Source organism: Myodes glareolus, chromosome X, assembly GCF_982192425.1.
Source record: "Myodes glareolus chromosome X, mMyoGla1.1, whole genome shotgun sequence".
NCBI classification, from domain to species: Eukaryota; Metazoa; Chordata; class Mammalia; order Rodentia; family Cricetidae; genus Myodes; species Myodes glareolus.
The window spans coordinates 114,351,225-114,370,337 of NC_142053.1; the positions used below are offsets into that span (position 1 = coordinate 114,351,225).

General features: G+C 41.7%; 1 protein-coding gene across 5 annotated transcripts in view; it reads right to left on the bottom strand.

Moving 5' to 3' along the window:
• Ctps2 (CTP synthase 2) overlaps nucleotides 1-19,113 on the bottom strand; it is a 127,483-nt gene that overhangs the window by 33,879 nt on the left and 74,491 nt on the right. For all 5 annotated transcript variants that reach the window (XM_048440641.3, XM_048440645.3, XM_048440643.3 and 2 more), the window contains exon 14: nucleotides 11,198-11,294. In XM_048440641.3, coding sequence (XP_048296598.2) covers nucleotides 11,198-11,294 — 97 coding nt within the window. The remainder of the gene's footprint in view (nucleotides 1-11,197; nucleotides 11,295-19,113) is intronic.

A 19,113-nucleotide genomic window follows, 5' to 3' on the forward strand; every position in this document is an offset into this window, starting at 1 on the left:
TATCGGAACACACTAAGAAAGCAGTGACTATCTCCACAGCATCGACCCTCGTGGTTCAGATCCCAGCACATATCAAGGAACAAAAATGGCTGGAGTCACAGTCAAGCTCTACCAGGATCAGGAGCCATGCTCTGTTCGGTAGACAGAGTATAGATTTGCAAAGACATCATGAAGCTGGAATAGGAAGTCTCCACTGAGAAAGATCAAATTAATGCCTCGTGACTTTGAGCTTTTGACTTGGGACAAAAACAAGCCAATTACATGCCTCTGTGTGAGCGATGATCATAGGCAAGCTTCTGTTTGCGATTCTGCCCATACAGACAGGGTGTGTGGTGATGAAATGAATAATAGTGAACAGTTAAGGTAGTGAAGGTATTCTAGAGAAGTCAGGAGGTGGTGGCCCATACCTTTAATTCAGCAGTTGGGAGGCAAAGGCAGTCAAATCTCTAAGTTCAAGGCCAGCCTGGTCTACACAGTGAGTTCCAAGACAGCCAGAGCTGTTGTTGCACAGAGAAACCCTGTCTCGAAAAATTTAAAAAATAAATGTTTTAGAGAAAAATGGGGAGAGTTGAGGCAAAAGGGACCTTTGAGAAATATACTGCTGATATACTGCCAAAGGGTGGGGTCATTCAGAATCACCTTTGTACTAAAACTATTGGTTTATAAAAATGAAGAAAAATGGGCAACAGCACAGTGATACACAGTTGGAAAGTAGGGAGGCATTACACCAACTCTGTGTGAACTTCAGAAACTTTGTGATTTATAAACTATTATCTAGCGTAAAGCAGTCTGTACTTGCTAAGGTGTGCAGGAAGAGGGAGTGAGAAAGAGAAGACAGAGACTCTGAAGCCAGACTGAATGGCTTCAAATCCCTCCATACTACTAAACAGATATGTACCTTGGGTAAATGAGCTAGTTTTGATGCCTCAGTTTTCCCTATCTGTGAAATGGGAATTATGATTATCCCACTTTATAGAGTCATTGTGAGGATCAAATAAATTCAAGTATTAAAACAGTAAAGAAATCAAATCTGTAACTGTTATCGTTATTTCTAGATAGTGAAATAAAAATAGAAAGAAAGGACGTAGAACATAAGTTCTATGTGGTAAAAGACAAAATCGGGGCCTGTCTGATCTTTAAGACCAACACTTATCACACAGCAGGTAGTGACAGACTTGTGATGGATAAATGAAACATGCATATATAATGCACATCGTGTATGAGACATTTCTGGAACTGTTGTTAGCAATTTACTTATTTATTGGTACTGAAGATTAAACCCAAGTCCTTGGATACACTAGGGAAGTGCTCGAACATTGATCGAGCCACACTGTCATTGTCAGTCTTACTTTTATTTTAAAAAGTTCCTTATTTTGAGACAAGGTCTCACTAAATTCCCTGGGCTGGCCTTAAACTTGCTCTGCAGCCCATGCAGGCTTTGAATTTGTGATTCTCCTGCCTCAGTTTCTGGGGTAGCTAGGATTACTGGCTGAGCCACCACATCCAGCTGTTTGAAATTTTTATTTTATGCATTTAAAATCTTTTATTGCTTACAAATCTATTAGAAATAAACACAGAAAAGGAACCCATGGTGATGCTTTAAACTTCTGTGTTAAGAATAAGCTTAGGGGCTGGTGAGATGGCTCAGCAGTTAAGAGCACTCATATACATAAAATTAAATTATTATACTCATAAAGTCTCACTACATGACTCTCCAAATTGAGCTGAACAAGGACCTGGATAGAGCAGTACATGCCTGGAACTCCTAGCCCCTTGGAGGTAAAGGCAGGGTGGAGTGTTCTAGACAAGCCTGGGCTATATAGTGAAAGGCAGCCCCCAAGCCCAAGGGCTAGGGATGTATCTCAGAGAGAACATGCCTCATATGCACAAGGTTCTCTATCCCCAACACCATAAAGAAAGAAAACAAAAGTACAGGATCAGGGCCTGCTTCTAACTTTCTCCTTTCTTTGCTACTTTTGGACTTCAATGTCGTTCCTTCCACTTCTATGAAACAATGCATTCATTTTGAATATCTAAACAGTTTCCCTTTCCCTAATTTTACGTTTTTTGATCCGCTTTAATGTCAGTTTTATATATTTTTATTTATTTTATGTGCACAGGTGTTTCGTCTGCATATATATACCAGATATTTGAATGTATACCATTTGAGTGTCTGGTGCCTAAGAAACACCAGAAGGGCATTGGATCTTCTGGAAATAGAGTTACAGATGATTGTGAGCCACCATGTGGGTGTTAGCAATCTAACCACGTCCTCTGGAGAGCAGTCAGTGTTCATAATCATCGAGCCACCTCTCCAGACCAGTGTGTCAAATTTTGAGGATAAAATGTCACAATTTAAACACGTCATCCTGCTTTCAACTCTATACTACAGTGCTTTATTGTCTTTCATGGATTTTGTTTGTCGGATGCTGAGGATAGAGTCTTGTGTATGTTAGACAAGCATTCTACCACTGAGCTATATCCCCAAGCCTCCTTATCTAAGAAAGAGAGAGAAGACAGCAGTGGAGGGAAGAGAGAGAACCTGTAAGAAACAAAGGTTATTTGCTCCCCTCTCCTCAAGCCAGCCTCACCCCAACCCACCCCAGTGCAGAGGCTCACTGGGGCCTCATACATGATTGGCAAATACTCCAACAGTGAGCTATGCCCCCAGTCCAATTGATTCCCATTTGTTGGGGAACATTTGTTTACCCTGTAAAAATGTGTCTTTGCCAAGGCACCTTCTGATTGGTTTGATAAAGAGCTAAATGGCCACTAGCTAGACAGGAAGAGAACAGGTGGAATTTCCAGGAAAAGAGAGAACTCTGGGAAAAAGAAAGACTGGATTAGCCAGAGAGAGACAGAGAAAAAAACAGGAGGTATGGGACAAAAGAAAAATAATGCCATGTGGCAGAATGTAGATTAATATAAATGGGTTAAGTTATAAGAGGTAGTTGAGAACAAGCTTAAGCTAAGGCCAAGCTTTTATAATTAATAACAAGTCTCTGTCATTATTTGCAGGCAAAAAAAGTTCCAAGTAGGCTCGGTGCTCATGGCATACAGAGACATGGCTCTTTTAAAAGGCCCTGCTACTGAGCATTTGAATGGGGTTTATGAGCAGTGGCAAGCTACTTGGTGGCGGGAGACTAGGTAGAAATGCCTGCTGCAGTGTGGACCCAGAAGCTTCCCAGAGCTGGGGCAGATAGACGGGCTCCAAGTCAGGGCCCACAGGCATGAGGCTTCACTCTGACCAACCTGCAGGGGACATAGCCAGCTGGCACACCGTGTGCTAAGTGGAGGCACACAATGGAGGGCCTAGTCACTGCTTAGCAGTTTAAGGTTTCATTCACACAGAGAAGGCTACAGAAGCACAAAAAGTCAGTTCTAAGCCAAAACAAACTCTGAAAAGGGTACAGTGTGCTTAAAAATGTGCTTATATACTAAAGAAAGAAAATGGGTATAGACAGTCATAGAAAATAAATAAATGAACAATTTTAAAAAATAGGCCAGGCGGTGGTGGTGCACATCTTTAATGCCAGCACTCAGGAGGCAGAGGCAGGCGGATCTTTGAGTTCATGGACAGCATAGTCTACAAAGAGAGTTTCAGGACAGCCAGGACTGTTGCACAGAGAAATCCTGTCTCAAAAGACAAAAAAAAAAAAAAAAAAAAAAAAAACCTACCATGGGCAACTGAATGAGAACCCCATCTCAAAATTTAAAAAGTAAAAAGAACTGGGAATGTGGTTCAGTGGCAAAGTGCTTGCTTGAGGCTCAAGTTCAATCCCCTCTACTAAAAAAAAAATGTATTTTAGAGAGTAATTTTTTAACGATGATACTGTAGGGCCAGGGAGGCACTCAGTAGAAGACTAGAAGCCAACATATAGACAGTGTCACATGACCTGGTTCTGACTCTCCCGACCTCCCAGATGCTCTTTTGCCTTTCAGCCAACCATTTCCTCTGTCAAAAGCAGAGATGCTATATTAAACAGCTTGGTCTTTCTTCTATGCCACTTAGCAGGATAGCTAACAGGCAGACAGGAAGTGAGGAGATGCCATCTTTCACTCCTCTCCCTACCATGTGCTGCTTCTCGTTCAGATCATGATTCAGCCAACCTGGTCCAGCCCATCACCAACAGTGACCTTTCATTTTTATTTGCTTTCTTTATCTCAAACGGTTGGGAAAATTTTCAAAAGACACAGAAAATGGTACAAGATTAAACTTCAGTTTCCATCAATAAAGTTATATTGCCCACCTGTACAGCGTGATAGCTGCTCCTTAATTAGGAAAAAATGCATCAGCCACTGGTTTCAATCACTTGGGTGACAGACTTGGGGACGGGAAGACCTCTCCCTGCTAACAAAACCTGAGACCTAAGCAAGCTCCACTCAAGCAAACCAACAATTGGTTGGGGAAGAAAAGGCCTGTGTAGCAATGGAAAAAGGCACAGTCCAAGGCAGCAGTGAAGATTAACTTCTGATCTCGATAACAGAGCAGGCAAACTAATGATGTGAGCAGAAAACTAGGGAATGGAGGACAATGGCGGAGCTGATGTCATTCTGAACTTACTCACCCTTCTTTCAAACAATCGGGTTGAAACAATCTGGCAGAATTACCAGTCATAAAGTACTCATAGCCTTGGACCTAATAACCCAACTTCTGGAAACCTGTCTTAAGGAAACATTCAAAGGAACACAAAGCCTGTGTGGAGATGTCCCTATCAGCACTTTTCTTATAAAACGCTGGAACCAATCTGAAATGGTTATCGGTAGGAAATGAATCAGCACATTAGGGCTCCTTAACTCAATTAAACACTATAACCCGGGGCCAGGTACACTGGTACACACCTGGAGTCCTCAGCATTCAGAACACTGAGGCAAGAACACTTGAGCCCGAGAGCTCAAAGCAAACCCAAGTAACAAGAACCACTGGGGGTGGGGGAAGAAGGAAGACAGAGACAAGGACAATGGCTGACAAGTAGTCTGGTAATCTCATATGTGAGCGGTTGGGGCAGAAGGATCAGGTGTCAAGGTCTTTGCCTATATAGTGAGTTCCAGGCCAATATGGGCTACATGAGACCCTGACTCAAAATTAACTCTCTGTGCGTTTCAGTTTTTTCTAAGGACAAGTTTGTTGACAGGTTATCCAGTCTCAAGTGATCAGTCCTAAACACACATGTACATACAAGTAAACACTAAATGGACTCAGTAGGTTTTACACACACACACACACCAACAACAATAATCATAGAAGTTGTGAATTTGAGGAATTTGAGGTGTATACACAGGAGACGTTGACTTGGGGAGAAGTAAAATGATGTAAATACAGCACTCATGATGAAATTCTCAAAAAATAAAAAAACTTAAATTTTAAAAATACATATATACACATACTAAATGCCTAAACGGACACAAAACCCAGATACATAAAATTATGCTACAATAAAAGAATATAGAGATTAAGCATAATAAAGTTCAGAAAAGACCACAGATACACAAACTTAGAGTCATAAACAGTTTAGAAAAACAGCTGATGTTTAACGGCCTTTAAGCCAGCTTTGACAATTCCACACACACTATCATTGGCCCTTTTATTTAAAGGGCCTTGCCCCACTTTGAGACAGGCAGGCCTCAAACTTGCTATATAGCCGAATATGACCTTGGATTTTTCTTTTGCTTTTTGTTTTGTTTTGTTTTCTAAGACAGGGTTTCTCTATGCAGTCCCGGAATTCACTCCATAGACCAGGATGACCTCAAACTCAAAATCTGTATTCCACTGCCTCCCAAAGTGCTGGAATTAAAGGTATGGGCCACCACTGCCTTGCTTGACCTTGAATTTGTTTTATCCTCTTGCCTCTGCCTTCCAGGTGCTGGGATTACAAGTATGCACCACCACCAGGAGGTCCTGCTCATTCAGTGCAGGGGCTGGAACTCAGGGCTGCACGTGTCATAGGCAAACATTCTATCAACTGAGTTACATTCTCATCTTCTAAAGCCCTTGAATCAAATAAAGAAAACAAAACCCAATCTCAAAGAACACATCCACACAGGACACAGATTCATAAGAAACAAACTCTTATGAATACAGTTCTTATAAACAGGGTAAATGATGACCACCGGTACATTTGTTCAAATAAATTTATACATATAATCCCTGGCTCAGAAAGCATGAATTCGATTTTTCACAACCCTTATTGGATTAACAAGTGACATAAGATAAGCAAGAATTGTCCCTCAATAGTAAAGTATTCAGGCTTTCTTCTGCTGGAGGGCAACCTTTTTATTAAAGACTTCTTTACTTTCCCGCTTCTCCCTAAGTACAAAGCACTGTAAGTACAGGCCTACAAATCAAATTGAAATTAAAAAAGAATAGCATGAAAACAATTTCTATAAAAATTGTTAATCATTTTGTTTCATTAGTTTTTGGTTTTGGTTTTGAAATAGGATTTCAATGTGTATTCCTGGCTGTCTAGGAACTCACTACGTAGATTAGGCTGGTCTTGAACTCACAGAGATGCCCCTGCCTCTGCCTCCCGGCTGTTGGGATTAAAGGTGTGTGTCACTTGTCCAGCTCAAAATGGTAAATCATTTTTACAGGTAGCATAGGCAAATGTATTTTGCTCACACCAACCTTGCAAAAATGTGCTGACTAGAAAAGAAGCCTACAAAATAAATGTGCCAGTTTGTGAAAAAATAAGATCCTACAAAATAAATATTCTACCTAGGGAGCCAAAAGCCCACAATATTACAAGGCTTTGTTTGTTTGTTAATAAAAAGACATTCAATAGAACAATGGGGAAAGTTGTTATCGTTACAACCATTGCTAAAGACCTCATGGGACGTTAGTCTCACCAGGTAGGGAGGCAAAACTTTATGCTTACTAAAAACCACAGGTACATATGCCACCTGCCTTTTGTAAAGAAAGAAGCACAATTTAAAATTAAGGCAGCACAATTTAAAAATCAGGAAACTGAGGCTATGTGGCTCAGTTGGTAGAGCAAGTTCCTTGGGTGTGATCTCCAGCACTGCCGAAATTGGGAGTAGTAGCTCAAAAGAGAAGGAAAGACAGAAGGATCAAAGTCATCCTTGACTACACAGTGAGTTTGAGGCCAGCCTAGACTATATTAGCCCCTATATAAAAAATACATGAATAACATTAAAGCAATCAAGTTTAATAAATCATTGAGTAAAAACAGCCCATAAGCGTGTAAGCAGACTTTTGAAATTGCCATACAACCACACAATGGAAAGGAAATACTGATGCATGCTATCATGGATGAAACTTGAAGGCAGTGTGTTTAGTGATGGAAGCCAGATATAAAAGGCTTTCTTTCATGTGGTTCCACTTACATTAAAATGCCAGAATAGGTAAATTTTTAAAAAGTGGATCAATGATTGCCAAAGGCTGTAGAAATAAAGGTGACAACACAGTACAGAAATTCCTACTGGAGGTAATAAAAATGATCAGAAATTGACACTAATGACAGTAGGACATCTCCGTGGATACTCTAGTGATGGCTGAACAGCTCTATGAGTACAATGAAACCAGCAAATTGTATACTAACAGATGAATTATATGCTGTGGGTCTTATGTCTCTATAAAAAATTATCTTTGGTGCTATGTTTAAGCTTCATAAAATTCAGGGTCATGGAGGGTCTCAGAAGGTAAAGACTCTAGCCAGGCAGTGGTGGCCATATCCTTTTAATCCCAGCACTTGGGAGGCAGAAGACAGATGCTGTTAGTTCGAAGTGAACCTCTGTGAGTTCGAGGCCAGCTTGGTCTACAAAGTGAATTCCAGGAGAGCCAGAACTGTTACACAGAGAAACAATGTCTCAACAAAAATCTTAAAATATATTGAACACAATGATTTTTTAATAAAAGTTTGATACAATTATCACCAAATCTTTCATAACACATAATTTTGATCATCTTTTTCACTAACCATTTTTGGTTTTTTTTCTCACTTAGACAATTACAAGAACAAAGTTTCAAAGACTTTGAAAAGAACTGAAAGGCAAAGAAGCACTAACAGTCATAAAGAGAAAGCTCTTACATTTGTAAAGGAACGTGCAGGAACAAAAGCCTCTTGCAGAAAGGAAGAAAGGCTGTTCACTTGTCTACTTGGTTGTTCAACTTCAAGCTTGCTAAGAAGCACTATGCTTTTCCCAAGCTTTAGACCATCCTTTAAGGAAACAGTATTTTCAATCTTACTCTTCCTTGAGTTAGGAAGGTGTTTGCTTCAGTTGGAAGTGGGACCTGAGACAGGGTCTTGGTTCTGAATATCCTTTAATCCTTCAGCCTCTACCTTTTGAGTGGTGAGATTACAAGCCGGTAACATCCTGCCCAACTCTTGCTTTTTATGATGCTGGGCTGGAACAAAGGGTCACATACATGTGGGCTAGGGCTCTACCACTGAACCCCATTCTCTGCCCAAGAAGGTATTCTTATGAATGGATCTGGATAGCAGAGCTCTCCAGGCCCTGCAGCACCTTGCCCTTCCCAGCCATATTTTTCTCACTTGTTTTGAGGCCCTGGGAAGACAGGATGGCTTCCTGTCCAGCCCCTGCTATAGCTGCAGATTCCAGCATGGTGCATATGCACAGGACAGGCACTCAAGATACATTTAGTAAATTAAATTATGGGCTCTGGGGTTTTGTTAACATGAAGATATTCTCACATAATATGATAATCTATGAAACAAGGTCCACAGAAATAATAATTAACCCTGTGGGGATCAGGAAAATCAGTAAACATCAGCTAGTAAGCCAGGTTCTTCTCTCTCCCTATGCAGAGATTCTTTTACTGGAGGGACAGAAACCAGTTGTTTGTTTGTTTATTGATTTTTCGAAGCAGGGTTTCTCTGTGTAATAGCCCTGGTTGTCCTAGAACTCACTCTGTAGACCAGGCTGGCTAGAGATCTGCTTGCCTCTGCCAGGCTGTTTATTTTTTTAAGTCTTCTAGACTGCCTCTCTCTCCCCTGTCTTTCTGTCTTTCTCTGTCTCTGTCTCTCTGTCTCTCTTTGTCTTTCTCTGTCTCTCTCCGTCTCTCTGCCTGTCTCTCTCTCTCTCTCTCTCTCTCTCTCTCTCTCTCTCTCTCTCTCTCTCGTGTGTGTGTGTGTGTGTGTGTGTGCGCGCATGTGTGTGTGTAGCTCAGAGGACAATTTTCAAGAGTCAGTTCTCTCCTTCAACTATGTGGGTCTCAGGATCGAGCTTAGGTCATCAAGCTTGGTGGAAAGTGCTTTTGGCCACTGAATGATCTCTCTGGACTCCCAGACTTAGACACACAACTATCCTCCTCTCTACAGGAAGTTCAGGAATGGGGAACTAAATAAGGCAAGTCACACACGAAACCATGAAACAAAAGCCAGATGTGCTGGCACACTTTGAAGTGGGGTCAGACAGATAAGGACTTCAAAACCTGCCTCAGCTACATTCAGAAATTCAGGCCTACCAGAACTACATACTAATGAAGCCCAGTGTTGAGAACAGAATATACCCTACTCTATGTTATTCCATATTGCATCAACTGGTTTAACAGGCTGTGCACTGTAATTTTACAAGCAAATTTTAACTCCATGAAGAAGGATGACTGCAGCTCCTGGGTGGATCCATAAACTGCATCATTTTCCAGGCTCAAACTATTCAGTACAAACTGACACATGACTTATTCTGGGAAACAGAAAGAGAGACAACCATCCTGTAAGTTTTTTGAGGAAACTTTAAAGTGTGAGGGCATATGGGTGTATTAAAACCATATTGAGGAACCAAACCTAAGAATTGAACAGACACATCAGATCGTGGAAAGTATAATTCTCTCACCTAGACCTTATAAAGTGATGGGCACTGAACACTGCTATGGCATGGCTCCATGTCAGCCTATCATCTGATACCCCGTTTGTTCATCAGAGGCCAAGAACTCCGAGTCCACTTGGTACTTCACTGCTGATACTGCCTACTCAACTGTTCACCCATCTAGGCCTGAATCAGCTCCTGACCCATTTCCTGCTTTGTTTCCTGCTCTGGACTCAGTTTGACCTTTTCACCATCGGCTTGAATTCTGCAGCTTTGCTCCCAATGCTAATCAGTAGCTCCAGCAGCAGCTCACTCTTGGCATGGATCTCTTTCATTATCTATACAGACTTTCTCAGCCCACTCTGAAACCTCTTCACCTTGGCTGTAGCCTCTTCAACTTGTATTCCTTATGTAACCCATATATACATATGGAGGTACACAGATATATTTACTGTGTGTTATATGATATGAGAATTAACATCACTAATTAAGTTCGGCATAGGGGCATGGAGAGATAGCTCAGCAGTTAAGAGCACTTGTTGCTTGCTCTTGCAGAGGACCCAACAGTTTCTAACACCCGTATCAGGCAGGCCACAACCACCTGTAACTCCAGCTCCAAGGGATCTGACACCTTCTTCTGGCTTTCAGGGGCACCTGCACTCACACATGCACATACTCATACACAGAAGTAAAAATCAACCAGTCCAGCAGTGATGGTGCACACCTCCCAGCACTCAGGAGGCAGAGGCAGGCGGATCTCTGTGAGTTCAAGGTCAGCCTGGTCTATAGAGTGAGTTCCAGGACAGCCAGGGCTGTTACATAGCGAAACCCTGTCTCAGAAAAAAAATGAATAAAAAATAAATAAAATAAAATCTTAAAAAGACTGGAATAAAAAACTTGTATTCACCTCAGCCAAGCTACCAAAGTAAGCATAAGTAAATTTTATGACGATTTCTGCCATAGAAACTGCTAAACCTTGTTATTCAATAAATACTACCATTGTGGAAATGCACAAATATGTTCATTTAGATTTCTGGCTAGCACACATATCACACACTGGCTCAAACATACAAAAAGGAAACAATGAAAGAGGAAGCCATTTTCAATATAGGTCCATAAACTCAAAAAAATAAATAAAAAACTTGTATTAGTGCTCTCAAGAGAACTTTTGCAGGGACAGGACAAACATAGTATGACACAAATTATCATTTGATCTCTGGGACACTTTGTACATAACCAATACTCTTCTAAATGAACTCGAATGGGGAGAAAGTGAATTCCTCAAGTGACAGGTCAGCAAGAGCAGGGGACTGGGTGACAGGCTAGCTGGAAAGCTGCGGAAAAGGTTAGTAGGACAGCCATCTGAACCACTCCTAGTGTCGTATACAAATCAAAGCTCTGGGATACTTACTCAGGACGGAATTTTCAGTTGTGAAAACAGTTCGTCGTAATCCCAGTCTCATTGTTCCTCCCAAGTCACCAGGGTTGTGTTCAGGCATGTCGATTACCTTTAACAAAACAAATCCAGCTTTACCATCTCCCAAGGATGTAATTCCCCATATTTTCTGCTTTATTTCTAGAGGAACACGTGTTGAGAAAATATTCCCTTGAGTACTGGGTCTGCTCAGTTCTTGCAGAGCTCCTGAGGAAAGCAGCCACCAATACACCCTTCCCGAATTGTGCATACCTCTTACCACTGGTTCTCATCTTCCGCTCAAGTCATTTACAAAACAGTGTATCAGAGAGCTAAGTATGTAGCTTAGTTAGTAAAATTCTTGTCTGGCATATGTGAAGCCCTGGGTTTGATCCCTAGAACTCCATAAACAGAATGGTGGCACACACCTGTAATTCCAGTGCTAGGGAGGCAGAGGCTAGAGGACCGCTGTGAGTTCATGGCCAGCTCTGGTCTACAGAGCTAGTTCCAGGCCAGCTAGGGTTACATAGTAAGATACAGGGGGGGGGGAGGAAAGAAAAAGGAAGAAAAGGAGCTGATATCATTCCACTGGTGGAGCCCTTGTCCAGCATGCACAAAGCCCTGAGTTTGATTTCTAGTACCTTATAAACCAGGCATGGTGGCGAACACCTACAATCCAATCCCAGCACTAGTGAAGAAGGCGCAGGAGGATCAGAAGTTCAAGATCATCTTCCACTCAAGTCATTTTCAAAAACAGGGCTACATAATGAATTCCAAGCCACCCTGGGATACATGAGACTGCCTCAAAAAAGAAAACAAACAAACAAACAAAGAGAGGAGACCTTGGAAGATAACTCAGATGATTAAAGCGCCTCCCACGCTGGCATGAGGACTTGAGTTAAGATCCCTAGTACCCAATAAAAGTCAGATGTGGTTGCTCACATATACATGTATAATCCCAGAGATCTCACGGCCAACCAGATTATGCAAATCAATTAGCTCAAAGTTCAGTGAGTAACCCCGTCTCAAAAAACAAAGAGAACCACTGAGAAAGACACCAGACATCAATCTGTGACCTCCGCATGCGTATGCACATGGGCACACACCTGCACAAACACATATATATACCAAACACACATACATATTCTCTCTCCCTCCCCTCCCCTCCTCTCCCCTCTCCTCTCTTTTCCTCTCCTCTCCCTATTCTTGTACATCCTGGGAGTCAGAAATCTAGCAACGCTCCCTTTTCTTCATATCCAATCTGTCAAGTCCTATTGATTAACCCCTCTGGACCACCTTGTTCTAAATGAAACCCTTGTAAACTCTGAGATGGCCGAGTAGTTCAGCTCCCCAGGCTTCTGTCTGTGGCCTTGCACAGGGCCTTTGGTCCTCACTGCCCTTCTCTCAGTTGTCTGCTGCCTGCTTCTGTATGCGAAGCGCAGTTGTGACTTTTCCTTACCGGTGTGCCTTTCCAGACAGTAGAAAGAAACGGAAGGAATGGACAGAACGAACAAACCCCAAGAAAATAATTTCAGATTTGTTGAGTCACACCACAAAAACTTAGAAAGATGTTTAAGAATAAAATCTGTTTTCATTAACCTGGTAATTCCTTTTCCTCGGTTCTGTTTACTATGATTAACTGTTTTGTTTCATGTTTTTTGGTTTGTTTTGGCTTGGTTTTGGGGTTTTTTTGAGACAGAGTCTCAATATGTAATTCTGGCTGTTCTGGAACTCACTATACAGAACGGGCTGGCTTGAACTCACAGAAATTGGTCTGCCTTTCCCTCCTGAACGCTGGGATTAAAGGCCTGTGCCACCACGCCCAGTCATGTTTGTTGTTGTTGTTGTTTTAAGATGTTAGATCAGACTGCAGTTGGGTAAGTCAACCTCTTCTTATAAAATTACTCAGGGTTCTCATAGAAGATTGTTTACACTTCCCCCACACACCCTAAAAATCACATACAGCTCTAAAGGAATCCTTGAGAACTGGAATTTCTCAAATGAAGAATTTCTAGGAAAATACCTGATTTTATTAGTGCCCCAGGAAACATTTGGAGCCATCTGAACCCTGGGACCCAAGCAAGCTCCAAGAGTCACTGAAGGAAAGAACTGGGGAAAAAATGGATTATACCTCTCATTGAAATGAGTGCTTGATTTCTGAATTTCCCTTAACTCTTAACATGGCTTCCTTATCTTCTTTGACTGGCTAATGAGGGCTAGATTAAGTATTTCTGAGTGAAGTGAGAGCAGGCAGCCCCCAGTTTAGGAGGCCAAGAGGCATATAAATGTTTGTGTGTATTTTCTAAGAAAAGGCAGGTAAGTTCACAGGAGCTGCTACAGACTAAGAAGTTTTATTCAGAGTCTCAGTTTCCATTTAGGTTCTATTCAAGTACCATTCCAACTATGGTAATAAAGTTCCCTGGGTTCTTGTCAGAGGTGCACTAAGATTCTTCAATCAGTTCACCCTTGTTTATTTTACTACATAAGGTCCAACTACCTAGAGGCTTTGAAGGTAAATTGCTTCTGTTATCAGTGACTATGATAATCAAGGAGTATATTGGTCTGAACTATTGCGAACAAAGTAAAAAAAAAAAAACAAGAACAGGATGCTTGAATGTTGGAGAATAGATCAGTAATTAGGAGCATGTGTTGGTTACTCTTGCAAAGGACCTGGGTTCTGTTCCCAGCACCCACATGGTAGCTCACAGCCATCCTTGGCTCCAGTTCCAGAAGATACAATGCCTTCTTCAGTCCTCTAAAGGTATCAGGCATGTATGTGGTGCACAAGCATACAAGCAGGCAAAACAATCATACACATAAAATATAAATAACTAAATATTTTTTAAAAGGCAAAGAGGCTGGGTGGCGGTGATGTATGCCTTTAATCCCAGCACTCAGGAGACAGAGGCAGGCAGATCTCTGGGAGTTTGAGGCCAGCCTGGTCTATGGAGCAAGTTCCGAGACAGTCAAGGCTAGACAGTGAAACCTGTCTTGAACAACCAAAAGAAAAAAGAAAAAGAGCCAGTTGTGGTAGCACACACCTTTAATTCTAGCACTCATGAGGCAGAGGTAGGCAGATCTTTAAATTCTGGTCACAGCCTGATCTACATAGTGAGTTCCAGGACAATCAAGGCTATCAAGAGAGACCCTGTCTTTCAAAACAAAAGAAAGCAAAAAAAAGAAAGGAAGGAAAGAAGAGGATTTTTAAAAAAAAGAACAAGAAGCCTACATAAATGAGAGTCTATCTCTAAATTTTAAAATATTTTAAGAGAAAAAAGTTTAAAGATAGAGATGGGAGGGAGAGGAGAGAGAGAGAGAGAGAGAGAGAGAGAGAGAGAGAGAGAGAGAGAGAGAGAGAAATTTTAAGTTGTCTTTGTGCTCATTTGGTATGAAATTTCTAAATACCCCCAGATCAAAAATCATTTCCCAAACTGAAGTGTAAGGGTGGGGATGGAGATTAAGCAAATGCATTGGTCATGTAATGGTATTAAATATTCCTCCTGCACCAAGGGAAATTTGAAAAGAACAATGTGGTAACAATGATTTAGAAAACTGAGATTGAGGGAGTAGAATTGAGGATATCAAAGAAAGGGTTGAAGATTGCTGACTTTTTATTACAGACCTTTTAGAACAATTGACTCTGTCCATTGTACAATTTTAATGAAACTAGTTAAAGGCACAGAGTGAAATGTATTACTGAGGTCTCACAAGGCTACTAGTTCACACTGTCCATGCCATGCTCAGAAATAGTTACTATGGCCTTCTCCTGAAATAACATACAAAGAAATCCTAAGGCTTAAGAGCTATGGTGATCCTCTAGTTAGAGGCTGGTGAGATGCCTCAATGAATAAAAATACTCGCCTAAGGATCTGAGTTCAATTCCCAGAACCCACACGATGGAAGGAGAAAACCCATTCCCACAAGTTGTCTTCTGACCTATACTGGTGCACTGTGGCACATACACATGAATTTTTAAAATGTCCTAGCTAGAAGAGCTACAATAGTGTCACTTACCTGCAAGAGATACCCACTGGTGCAATAGTGGCACAAATGCTATAAGAGTAACCAATCACTTTTTATTGGACGTATGGCTCACTCTATGATATGGAAACCATACCTGACACTTAATGAAGTCAAGAACCTAGGACTAGACAGGCCATAGGCCAGAGGAAAACATACTACCATTTCTGCTAAATAAACACAGTAGCAAAACAACTTTTTAAAATTTTTAAAAATATTTATTTAGTTAGTTTTGGTTTTTCAAGACAGGGTTTCTCTGTGTAGCCCTGGCCGTCCTGGAACTTGCTCTGTAGACCAAGCTGGCCCTGAATTCACAGAGATCTGTCTGCCTCAGCCTCCCCACTGCTGGAATTAAAGGTGTGCATCACCACCACCTGGCTACAAAACAATTTCGAATGACATATTGCTATACCCATAGATCAGAGCATCATTCAACCTTCATCTAAGAAGTTTCTTTCTGTAGGTGGTAATTAACACAGAGACCAACAACTTGTCAATATGCAGAGAATGAGATATCTGTGTTTTCCAGTGATCTTAGGTGATCCCTATGAAAGGCTTGTTTGACACCCAAAGGGGTCATGACCCACAGGCTGAGAATCATTGTTACAGCGCTTAGCCCAAATGGGATGCTTTTATCATGCGCCTCCTGTCAACCCTCAAGGAACTTTGGAGAAGAAGAGGCTGAAAGAGTGTAAGAGCCAAAAGGTGGTGGACAACTCCAAGGAAACAGCATTTTCCAGGCACAACAGAGCTAATGCACGTAAGACCTCACAGGGACTGTGACAGCATGCACAAGACCTGCACATTCAAGGCAGACAAAACCCCAGCCTGGAGAAGGGAAAGTGGACACAAAGTCCCATCCCTAACCAAGAAGCTATTTGCAATTGATAGCTACTAGGAGAAGGGAAATCCATTTTCTTCAATGGAATGACACGGATAATATCAACCATATTCCAGGGCAGGCCTCATACTTAGGAGTAGTTGGTCAACATAAAATAGACTTCATGTTTGTGTCTGTGCTTTTTGTTTATTTTGGTTTCAGAGAGAACATAAATCTGCGTGGGAGGGAGAATCTGAGAGGAACTGGTAGAGGGGAAAGAATATGATCAAAAATATTATATAAAGCTTTCAAAGGAAAAAAAATTCACATTTTAAAAAATGTGCTAGGATATTTTTATATAGTAAATTGGGAGACTTTCTAATCCAACATAAAACCTAAAAGTCATTTAAGGAATTGGGAAATATTGTAATTCATTTTATTGTAAATTTTAAATTCAATAAATTAAAAACAGTTGTAATCAACATTAAAAAATAAATGACAAACTGAAAAGTGAAAAAAAATGTGCTAGCTAGAAGAGAACATAAAGATGGGAAGGGGGAGTATGGGGAGGGTCCAGTGGGTGAGGAGGAAGATTTGGGTTGGATATGTATGATCAGGGTATGTTGTATATAAGTATGAAAATGTAAAAATACTCTAAAGAAGATGTACTAGCTAACACAGGAGTTAGTGGAGAAGAAAGATATTGGAGATGAGAGAGAAAGGGAAACATATCCCAAGTCCAGATGATACCCAGAGCAGCAAGGAAAAGAGAAAAATACAATGAGAACCTGCAAGAGAGTCACCAGAGAGGGATGGACCAGAAGAGGTCTCTTTGGGCCTGGTTCAGAAGGGCTCATCCAGAAACACACAAATTGATATCAGTGGGGAGCAAGCATGCAGAAGCCACAATGGAAGGAGACGTCTGGATAGAGAACACAATGACTCAGTCCTCAGACAACATGACAAGCTCTAAAGATGGATGGTACTTCGGGTCTGGAATGTGGCTCAGTTGGTAGACTATTTGCCTAGCATGCAGGATTCAGTGTTTGAAGCCCAGCACCACATAAAGCAGGGCATGTCTGTGCTACATAGCAAGTTCAAGACCTGCCTGAGCTACACGAGACCCTGTCTCAAAAAAGATAAAATAAGGGATGGGGGGTGGTGAGTGATGGCCTCTCAGGTTATACAACCTAATTAGGCAACGAAAAGACCCAAAAAGTCTAAGAGAGGAGAGCAACATGGTTTGAGGCGTGCTAATTTTATCACTGTCACATGGTTAGTGAACCCCGAGTGCCTTTATATTTATCCCCAACATTTCCAAAATACCACAGTTTTTGCATCTGAAAGGGAAAAGCTTCTTCCTTTGAAAAACTATTTCCTTGACACTACTATTGGCTGTGATCTGACCCCCACCCCGTTCTGTCCTTTCTTGGAACAGAGTCATACAGCATACAAAAAATAAAAAAAAAATCAACAAGCTATAAATCTTTGCGAGATGTAAAGTACCGCACAGGATAACTATGGCACTAATTAACCTTGACTGAGATAGTCTGCAACCTAGGTAAAAGTGTAATGAGTTCAAATCCTTCAGTGTCCCAGGGTACCTTAAACCAAGTGTGTGGAAGTCTGAGTCTCTTATCAATAATAAAATTCCTTAATGGCAGTGTGTATGGGGCCTCCCTCGCTGCATCCTGGTTCCTTATCTGAATATTCCACTTGGACAAAACAGGAGCACCTACTCCCAGAAGACCCTTTCCACCCTCTTCCTCCCACCCTCTACTTCATTAAAAAATACATTTCTTTAAAGTGTGCTTTTGTGTGGGGGGTGCTTGTGTGCCACAGAGTGTGTGGGGAGGTCAGAGAACAACTTCCACCATGTAACTACCAGGGACAGGACTCAAGCCATCACCCTTAGCAGCAAGCACCTTTATCTGCTGAGGCATGTTGTCAGCCCTTCTTTCTATTGTTGTTTTCTTTATACAGGACTAGTAATTAAATCTAAAGCTCCATACACAGTAGGTAAACACCCTACCTCTGAGCTATATCCCTAGCCCCATTTCTAATGATTTGCCCAAGCTTTCTAGTGTGTTTCTCAAGTACTCTTTACAAAGACTCCCCAGTGAGAGCTTGGGGAAGTGGGATGGTTGAGAAGGAGGAAGGACGGATATGGGAGCAAGGAAGAAGATATCTTAATTAAAAGAGCCATTTTGGGGTTGGCAAGAGACTTGGCTCTAGAGGGGTTCCCAGGTGTCCATGGGGATGTCCCCAGCTAGGTCCTTGGGCAGTGGAAGAGAGGGTGCCTGAACTGGCCTTGTCCTATAGTCAGACTGATAACTATCTTGAATATCACCATAGAACTTTTCGTCCAGTGACAGATGAAGATAGAGACAGAGACCCACATTGGAGCACTGGACTGAGCTCCCAAGGTCCAGTTGAAGAGCAGAAGGAGGGAGAAGATGAGCAAGGAAGTCAGGACCGTGAGGGGTTGGTCCACCCACTGAGACAGTGTGCCTGATCTAATGGGAGCTCACCAAAGCCCAGCTGGACTGGGACTGAATGAGCATGTGATCAAATTGGACCTTCTGAATGTGGTTGACAATTGGGGCCGAATGAGAAGCCAATGATAATGGCACTGGGATTTGTCTCTACTGCATGTACTGGCTGTTTGGGATCCTAATCTATTTGGATGCACAGCTTCCTAAGCCTGGATGGAGGCAGGAGGGCCTTGACTTCCCACAGGGAAGGGTACCCTCCCCTCTCTTAGGACTGTAGGGGGAGGGGGAAGGGGGAGTGGAGGAGCAGTGGGAGGGAAATGGGAGGAGGGGAGGAAGTGGAAATTTTGAATGGTATTATTTATAAAGCAATAAAAAAAGAAAATATGGGTTAACTTAAATCATAAGGGCTAGCTAAAAACAAGCCTAAGGTAAAGGCCCAACTTTCATAATTTAAAAAAAAAAGACTCCCCAGTTTGTTCCTCTCCTACAGTCCCAAGGTTTGGGGGGGGGGGGTTCTCTCTTTTTAAGACTTACTCTGATTTGGATTCTTTATGAGTCATGTTGAAGATGTGCATAAT